At 38.4% G+C, this 10,230-nt stretch overlaps 1 protein-coding gene across 1 annotated transcript in view; it reads right to left on the reverse strand.

The window, feature by feature from the left end:
* Positions 1–485: 485 nt before the first annotated feature.
* IL26 (interleukin 26) overlaps positions 486–10,230 on the reverse strand; it is a 31,091-nt gene continuing 21,346 nt past the window's right edge. The window contains exons 4-5 of the mRNA XM_017876219.1: positions 1,161–1,226; positions 486–1,076 (exon numbers count right to left, since the gene is read on the reverse strand). Of these exons, the coding sequence (XP_017731708.1) occupies positions 990–1,076; positions 1,161–1,226 (153 nt within the window). The 3' untranslated portion in view covers positions 486–989. The remainder of the gene's footprint in view (positions 1,077–1,160; positions 1,227–10,230) is intronic.

Here is a 10,230-nt window from a genome sequence, read left to right on the forward strand (position 1 = left end):
TGTCAGTGTGCAGGAGGGGCACAGTGAAAGCCTTGTGGAATGAACTGGCTGGTGGCCCAGGATGTGCCATCAGAAACTACTCCTGTTTTCCATGCTATATACCAGTGGCACTGAGCAGAGTCCCTTTAATGCAGAACAATGGTTAGGCCATATTACTCATTTAACTGAAGGGCTAAGTATGTAGGTGGGGTTTTTGGACATTATGAAAAGTTGAGTGTGGTGGAATTTGAGCTGCATTTAGACTTTTATTTGGCTTTTATGAACTTTCCTAACTGTACGGCACCCTGAAGGTGTGTTATCAAGATTCAGCATCATTTGATCTTGGTTCCTTGTGGTGTTAGTGGCTTGAGTTTCCTGCCCAAGGCATTCCTGGTAAATCATTCCAAGCAGTTAGTTACTTTGTATATCTCATTTGCTGTTATCTTGTAGTTATCCCTTGCACTCCATGAAATTCTAGCATGCTGTCATGAAAAGGATACCCAGGAGAAAGAAACACAATTTATTTAATTAGAATCAAAATTTGTTAAGTACTAAGTTCACACTGGGCATAATTAATAATTTTCAAACCCTTAAATAGACATTCATATACATAACATCTATTTAAGTCTCAATAACATTATATTGCATTCCAGAAATCTGTCATTCCCCTTCACCTCCCACATCACCCCCCCCCCCCCCCCGACACACATAAATATTACATGAGTTAATTCAGGTTATATACTTTAAATTAAGTTGACACAATGTACTTGTGAATAACAAAACATGTTCAGAATGGAAACATTATTTGAAAACGCAGAAAATGTGCAAATTAGTGACAACTTATCTCCAAAACTTTATTACACTAAATCCTTCTTGTCTATTCTGAATCACCTAACATGCTGTCAGTATTATGTTAAAAGGTTTTAAAGAAACAGACTGTTATAAACATATTTCTAGCAGTTCTCATTGTATTTCAAAATAACTATAAAATCAGTGCACTTGGCTGTGGTTTACTGACTGCTTTCCAAGAATTTTTTAATCCAGGAAAGAAGAATATCCAGTTCACTGATGGCTTTGTAGATTCCTTTGTTTCCAATCTGCAGATAAAGTACAGATATAAGAGAAGAAATTTTCATATTTTGAAAACAAAGTGTTTTAATATAAGGATTTGGAATTCTTACCCTATAAAATATTCTTTTCATCCTGGTAATGGATTTCATTTCTCTAGCTGATGAAGCACAGGAAATCTAAGAAATCAACAGTAAGTATAGATAATGTTGTTGAAGAGGCATTAATGATACTCTTTCATTCATTCAACAAATATTCTTGGAGTAGGTATTATATGCTGAGCAATAGATATGCACTGGCAAAATAAATAATGCATGATCTTTTTCCTCACAGAGCTTAAAGTTTCATGGGAAAGCAGATGATAAATCAAACAAAAAATAAAAATTTACAAATTACAATTAAAGCTATGTTAGCAACTCTCGAAGCTCTATGACAGGGATTTATAGGAACCACCTACCTTCGATTGGGTGGTCAAGGAGGGCTCCTTTGAAAAATGACATTTGTATTAGCCCATTTTCACACTGCTATAAATACCTACCTGAGACTGGGTAATTGATAAAGAAAAGAAGTTTAATTGACTCACAGTTCTGCATGGCTAGGGAGGCCTCAGGAAATTTATAATCACGGCAGAAGGTGAAGGGAAACCAAAGTACATCTTACATGGTGGCAGGAGAGCAAGCAAAGGGGGAAGTGCCACACTTTTAAACCATCAGACCTCATGAGAATTCATTTACTGTCATGAGAACAGCACAAGGGAAACTTCCCCCATGATCCAATCGCCTCCCATCAGGTCCCTCCCTCCACATGTGGGGATCACAATTCGAGATGAGATTTGGGTGGGGACGCAGAGCCAAACCATATCAACGTTTAAGTTGAGATATCAGAAATGGGAAGGCACAGGCTATATGAGAAACTGAGGAAAGGAGAGAGGAAGTTGGGGAGGAGACACAAGAGAATAACTCAGGCGGAGGAAAATATGCTCCTCTGAGGCAAGAGAGCTCAGTGCCTTCCAGAAACTGAAAGAAAGCAAGCAAGCATGGCTGGAGCAATTAAGCAAGAGAAATGTGGGAAGCATGAAAGACGTGAGAATGACAAGAAAAAAAATTTACCTTTTAAAAAATCACTCTGCCTGTCACGTACAAAGCACAGAACAATGTTCAGTGTAGACTACAAGGAGAAGGCACCCAGGATATTAATATTAGTTTCTAAGTTAGGAGAAGCAACAGGCTAGTATCTTGAGCAGCTGGCCTGTAGCCTGGCTGGCCAGGGGAAACTACCAGTCCGCTTTGTGCAAGTGAATTCTCAAACCCTGTCTGAACACATGAATCACCTGGGCGTCAAACAGAAGAAAGTTAATATCCTACTCTATTCTTTCACAAATTTCTATAGGACTATTAAAAGAAAAGAAAGGAAACGTGAAAATGCCTAATTTATCTACTTAGTTTTTACTCGTAAAACTTTTAGTACTGGAATAGACCAAGGAGATTGAATAGGCCGATTGTCTGCACTTTGCAGGAAGGGAGGCCAAGGCCCAGGTAGTTAAGTCACTCACCTAACATCCCACAGGAAGTCCTATGCTAGTGACAAAATAGTGTCACTATGTAACAGTTAAAGATAAGAGTTAAAACTCATGAAATGGAAGTGGCTAAATGATAACATTTAGTCTCTAAATGTCCTCCTGACAAAAGAATGTCATATCAATAAAGATAACACTTTGTTCAAATGCTTGAAATGAAAATGGCTAAATGAGAACATCTGTTAAAATGAATGAAACATGGCTGAGGTCAACCAACAGGTCTCTTCAGGGGTGTTAATGTTGACAATGGTTTTATGGCTCTGCCCAAATGGGGATGTTACCTTCAGGTCAGACCCTGGTAGAAGGGAAGAGACTCTTCCCGTGAACGGGGCTTTCATGATTAGGAACAGCAGAGTGCTGTGATCGAGGGGCTGCAGACACAGACACAGACTGCTCAGCTTAAGGCACAGTTTGCAGGATTCACAAACACAGGGTTAGACCTCACTGTGATAGGAACCCTGACTTCAGAATGTGTATTTACATTCTGAAGTACACTAGGTGTACTAAATACACTAGGTGTATTTCATGTTACATTTGCACTGAACTATACAACATGGGATTCTTTCTCTGGGATGAGTGGAATGTTCTAATCTGTCATTAGTGTGTCTGTGAACACTCAGTAAAACTTCATCCTAATATTTAATGCATAGAATCCTTTTTAAAAGTAGTTCCTCGTGTTTCTAAAATCCTCATGTTTCTAAAATCATGTGTTAGGATTTAAAGATTTAACACTGAAGGTGAGAGACCAAAGAACCAACCACATTCTGGACACTACAGAAGTTAAATAAAACTAAGGCATTCCTGTCAACTGTGTCTTCTGCCCAGAGAACTTGGATGTGCAACGCATCCCACAGCAGGTGGGAACTGCCAGAGAGATTTTGTCCCTCACTCATACCAAAGGCACATGCTACTCTAGGGAGAGTAGTGAGAGTCAAAAAGGAGGAAAACACTATTCAACTAAAAAAGAAAAAAACTAACAGTGCCAGGGTTGCCACTATAACTACACTCTGGTTGAAGGGATACTTCCTGGTGCCTTGAGCACTGTTTACTATGAGTGACCTCTAGTAAAGATCTGACCTACGGAGTTCTCATTTTCTTTACACTGTTGTAAATGTGTCCACAGGTCCAGTAGGATAGCAGATTTTACTGTGGTAATTCAGATTGCTTTGCTTGGAAAGAGGAATTTATTAAAAGAATGATTTCCTTTTCTTTATGTTTTTGAGTCTAGTTGCAGTGACTGAAATTAGAATGTGTGATAAAAGGGTTAGCAGTTTTATCGTAAGCTGAACGATTTGACAAACTCAACAGAAGCTGACATGATCAAGACCAGAGGCAATTTATTGGTAGGGCTAGAATAACTAGAAATCAGCTCAAAGAAAAATGTGAGATAATCATGTCATAGGAAATATTCATTCTTTATTATTAAGTCAACATATATTTACCACATACTTACTATATGCTAAGCATACAGCAATGCCTCTGCCATATAGCACTGATTTACAGTTGACAATGAATGATTTACCGTTGAACAATGCAGGGTAACATTAGGTGCACTGACCCCCCCCCCCAGTGAAGTTAAAAACCTGCGTATAACATTAAACTCCCCTCAAATTAAACTACTAATAGCCTACAGTTGACCGGAAGCCTTAATGATAACATTAATCAATTAACACATATTTTGTGAGAAAGATGATAGATAGATAGATAGATAGATAGATAGATAGATAGATAGATAGATACTTATTTTTATAATGAAATAAGCTGGAGAAAAGACAATGTAACTAAGAAAATCACAAGGAAGAGGAAATATATTTACTATTCACTAAGTGGAAGTGGACCATCATAAATGTCTTCATCCTTGCCATCTTCATGTTGAGCAAACTAAGGAGGAGGAGGAAGAGGAGGGGTTGGTCTTTCTATCGCAGGGATGGCAGAAGTAAAAGAGGTGGAGGAAGTGGAAGGGGAGGCAGGAGAGGCAGGCACACTTGGTGTAACTTTAAAGAAATACATAGTAATTTCTGTCTGACTTTTTTCATTTCTCTAAAAATCTTTCTATACAGTACTAACCCTTCTCCCACCATTTGCTTTAGTTTCAGTCCTTGTGTCATAGAAAGTTCATGCCATAAAAGAGGTTAAAACCACTCTCAAATAATCAGAACCGTTCTGCCAATCGTCTATGCCAGTTTGTTTTCTGTCATTGTTTCTTCTATGTCTTCTTCCTCATCATCTGGCACTGGTTCAGAAACACTCATCTCCATCAAGTCATCTGCTAATTCCTATGGTGCAGTGTCTACTAGCTCTTGAATTTCTCCAAGATCCTTCCTTATCTTGATATCTTCAACCCGCCCCCACCCCGCCATCTTTTTGCCATATCCACAATCTATTTTGATTTCTTTGATTGGTTCTGTTGTAAATTCTATGAAGTTATGTACAACATCTGAACACACTTTTCTCCAGCAGGAATTAATTGTTTCAGGCTTGATGAGTTTCATGGTTTTTTCTATAGCAATGATAGCATCTTCAGTAGTGTAATCTAAACTTTGATGATGTTCCCTCCATTGGTGTTCTCTTCCATAGTGTTGACAATCCTTTTTGTAGAATACCACATGTAATGAGCCTAAAAGGTCCTTATGACCCCTTGATCTAGAAGCTGAATTAGAGATGTTGTATATGGGGGCAAGTAGATTACTTCAGTGCCTTCTGTGTTGAATTCATGGGGTTCTGGGGTCCAGGAGCATTGCCCAATTAAAAAAAAAAAAAAAAAAAAAAACAAAAAAAAAAACTTTAAAAGGCAGTTGCTTACTGGCAAGGTACTTCCTGACTTCAGGGACAAAGCACCAATGGAACCAATCCATAAAAAAATGTTCTCATTGTCTGGGCCTTCGTGCTGTACAATGGAAAGACTGGCAACTGGTGTTTATCTCTTCCCTTCAAGGCTCAGAGGTTAGCAGCTTTATAAATAAGGGCAGTCCTGATCATAAACCTGACTGCATTTGCACAAAACAGTAAAGTTAGCCTATTCCTTCCTGCCTCAAAATCCTGGTGCTCACTTCTTTACTGATAAATGACTGTAGCATTGTTTTCCAGAATAGGACACTTCCATCTAACATTAAAAAACCTGTTCAGGCAGATATCCTTCCTTCCCAGTGATTATTTTAATGCATCTGGGAACTTGTCTGCTGCCTCTTGGTTGGTAGAAACTGCTTTTCTTGTTATCTTGATAGTTTTTTAAGCCAAATGTCTTCCTAAATTTTTAAACCATCCTTTGCGGGCATTAAATTCTACAGCTGTAGATCCTTCATCTTTCTTTTGCTTTAAATTGTCATATGATGACTTCACTTTTTCTTGAATCGTGTCAGAGTCTATAGTCACGCCTTTCTTTTAGCAGTCCTACACCCACATGAAAGCCGCATTTTCAATAGGAGATTTTTTAAAAGGTGTCTCTGGAAAAGTGCAAGGTTTTCATACCTGCTGGTGAAGCTGTAGTGGCGGATTCAGAAATTTCCTTTTCTTTTTTCACAATAGTCCTTATCCTGGATTTGTCAGGCAACCTCAGCTGCAGACCTCACTCTGTGGTACATATCAAGCAATTCAACTTTTTCTTATAATGTCATGACTTTTCTCTACTTCTTGGGAGCACTTCCAGCATCACCAGTGGCACTTTGTGTGGAATCCATGGTATTATTCAAGATTTATGATATTGCACAAAACAGTGAAAAATACACAAGAGACCACTTTTTACTGCAATGGGCAATTTACTGTAGTGACAAACTGCTCACATGTGGATAATTAACATCACACAGCATTTTAAGTGGATATTCACCACACTTGAGCTCACTACAATAGCAACAGGAGGTGGCTACAGAATTATAGTAGTACAGCGTTACCACAAGTAATTTCGTGCAGCTAATTATCTTCATGTGAGCAGTTTGTCTCTACAGTGCAAATTTACATATAATTTGCACACATTGGTTGGTAGAAGCAGTTTCTACCAACCAAAAGGCAGCAGACAAGTTCCCAGTTGCCAGATGCTTTAATATTGTATCTTTACCTTTGTTTACAAACCAAATGCCTCCATGTATGATCTGTAAGTATTTTTATGTATAGCTTTTGATACATTTTAACTATAATAGATTTGTGGATACTTCATGGTAGCAAATGATAAAATAGACTAGTAACTACACATATTTTATGCATTAATGACATATGTTTTTCTTAATTTTTTCCATATTCTAGGCTAGATGTTTCATCTGCAAGTTTGTCAAATTGTTATAAATCTCCAAAGAACTAATGTATTTATTGAAAAAAATAACCACATGTAAGTTGACCTATGCAGTTCAAACCTATTTATTGAAAACACACACACACACACACACACACACACATATAAGTTGACCTATGCAGTTCAAACCTATATTTAATGTATAAAATTACCCTGCATGAAAATCACCCCAGGGTACACTTGATGCCTCACAATCAAGAGACAGAGTGATGCACAATGACAATTCTATGCAACAAATAGATGTGATTAAAACAAAAACATGACTGCTCCAGGAGACAGAGGAGAGGAAACCCCTGAAGTCTTCCAGAAGAAAAAAAGTAACTTGTGTCTTGAAAGATGAGTGGAAAAAGCAGTAAGAAGAGATGAGTGGGCAGGGAAGCAAGGTGTTCAAAGGCTGGAGAGTGCAGAGACAATTTAAACACCCTTCAGGTCTCAGCTGAAAACCCCAGACTAAATCCAAGTTATGCCCCCCAACCTCCACCTCTGCTGCAGCACATCCTCCTATGTGCTCTCTTTGCAGGACCAAGCACAACTTGAGACTAGCCAAGATGGGCAGAAAGCATTTTCTTTCTTTCTTTCTTTTTTCTTGAGACGTAGTTTCACTCTTGTTGCCCATGCTAGAAGTGCTATGGCACAATCTCAGCTCACTGCAACCTTGGATTCAAGCAATACTCCTGCCTCAGCCTCCCAAGTAGCTGGGATTACAGGCACCCACCACCACGCCTGGCTAATTTTGTATTTTAGTAAAGATGGAGTTTCACCATGTTGGCCAGGCTGGTCTTGAACTCCTGACCTCAAGTGATCCACCCACTTCTGCCTCCCAAAGTGCTGGGATTACAGGTGTGAGCCACCACACTCAGCCAGCATTTTCAATGAGCTCTATGAGGACAGAAATATTGTCTGTCAATTTCTGTTGAGTCCCCTGTATCTGGAATAATGCTCAGCAAATACTAAATAATAAACGTTTGCTGAATAAGTCAATCAACAAATAAAATGCAAGCATCAACTTACTGCCTCAGGGGCCACAAACCCACTTGTTTCTTAAAAATCTGAAGCATGGCCTAGACATTAGTGAGCCTGATAACTCTGTCTAAAACAATCAGATAAACAAGCAATACAATCCTTAGTTTGTTTTTCCAATTTCCTTATGTGTTCAAAAAAATCATACAAATTTGTATTGCACATGATGGCTAAAGCAAAAATGGAAAACCTCCACCGATTGTTGGGGTAATTAGACCTAACTCCAGGTCGTGGGGACAACGAAGTCCGGCGGAGTCAAAGGAATGAGAAAAGACAGCTTGAGAGAGAAAGTGGGTCCAGGTGACCAACACGAGTATGGAGCCTGCGAAGGCCCTGAGCTCTGGAATCCCAGACTATTGGTGATCAAACAAAGAAACAGGTGGTGAGAACGTGGGATTGAAAGGGAGCGTTGCATTAAACACATGATTTACAGCTGTGACGGTTTAGCATATGCTCTGCTACTTGAGATAATGGAGAGCAGGTTCTTTTAACTCAAGATACAATTGATCCTGGGAGAGCAAGGAGCAAGGAGCCAGCAAGTCTAGACACATTCCAGAGGCCACGAGGGGTTTTATGCCCTGAGCCCTGGATTCTAGCTAAGCCACAACGGGTTTTATGCCACGGGCTTAGATTATGGTGCCACAGGGTAGCCTTCCACTCTTTTGCACAGAGCTTGGTGTTCCAAAGGCCATGAGGGGTTTTAGACTGTGGACCCTGGACATGTTCCAAGACTCTTTTACATTATGTCAGACATGCAAACCCCTGCCTCAGCTTCTCCCAACACTCAGCTTTTCCCCCAACACCAATAATTTGAGGAAAGGAGATGGTGGGTTACGAGTGGACAGCCACATGTGTCACGGTTCCTCAGAGAATTAACTGTCCAGTCTGCATTCTCACAGAGAATGGCCTCAAATCCTCTCTCGACAAAAAGGATTTTATTATATTATACTCTATCATATTATAAATATACAGTCAGAGGGTAAGTGAAAAACCATACGTAAGACCTTCATTTTTATAGACCTCAATATACAACTTCAGACTGGATCATAACCACCCTTCTTGCTGTTTTTTGTTTGTTTTTTAGTTGACCTTAATGGCTAAGATGGTTTCTACTCTGACCACAGCCTTGGTTTCTTGAAAGTTTTTCTTCTCCAAAATACAAATGATAGATAAGAGTGATAGATAAGAGATTAAAGACTAAACTTAATTTTATTGTTTTACTGCAGACTCTTAAGCAAATCTTATTCGCTGACTTTTTGCACAGTTGTTCACATGGGGTCCTACAAATATTATCTGAAGTGCTTTTAAAGCCATACTTGAGAAAATTATGCCAGTGTGGTGTTTTAAAAATAGACTAAATAAACAAACATCAGTTTGACAAAAAAAAAAAAAAAAAAGCACAAGCGCTCGGACACCAACACAAAACTACTGACACCAGAAAGGTTTATAGGAAACTTTCAAAGAAAATAAAAAAATTAGCATAATTTGAAGAAAGCATGATTATATTTACAAGCAAGTTTTCATGAAAGGAGAAAAGAGTGACTGAACTATTAGCCAAGTGTCTCTCTGTGAAACCAAATGCATAATCAGACATTTAATTTTAATAAAAAGACAAACATCCAACAACTCAGTAGATATGGAACAGAAGTTTACAAAATATCATTATCCAATTTCTATATTCTCTGTAACTACAAAGATCATCTGATGTAGATAAACTAGCTTACCTAGAATAATCTTAAACCCGTGTAAGACATTTCTTCATGTTGCAACCATAAAAAATAATTCGTTTTTTAATACTTTAAATACAAATAGATACCATAGTAGAAAAACATTAGTGCAGGCTTTTACATTTTTCAGTGTTATTATCATTCATCAGAATTAGTTCATACAATTTAGCATGTGAATTAAATTCCTAACTCAGCAATAGAGCTGCACCCCATAGTTTTTTATTGAGACATAATAGATGTAAATATTTTCAGGGTACATGTGACATTCTGATGCATTCATATAATGTGCTATGATTAAATCAGGGTAACTTCTTCCCACTGTATTTTTGAGCCCATTAATCAAGCTTTCTTCATCTTGCCACACCCCTACCTCTCCCAGGCTCTGCTCACACTCAATCTATTCACTATCTTCATGAGATCCACTTTATTAGCTCCTACAAATGGGTGAGAACAGGAAATAGTTGTCTTTCTATGCCTGGCTTACTACACTTAACCTAAAAACCTCTGTTCCATCCATGTTGCTGCAAATGACGGAATCTCATTTTTTTCATTATACCACATTTTTTTTTTATTTTTTT

The sequence above is a fragment of the Rhinopithecus bieti genome, unplaced genomic scaffold (assembly GCF_001698545.2).
Source record: "Rhinopithecus bieti isolate Rb0 unplaced genomic scaffold, ASM169854v2 scaffold_9919, whole genome shotgun sequence".
Lineage (NCBI taxonomy): Eukaryota > Metazoa > Chordata > Mammalia > Primates > Cercopithecidae > Rhinopithecus > Rhinopithecus bieti.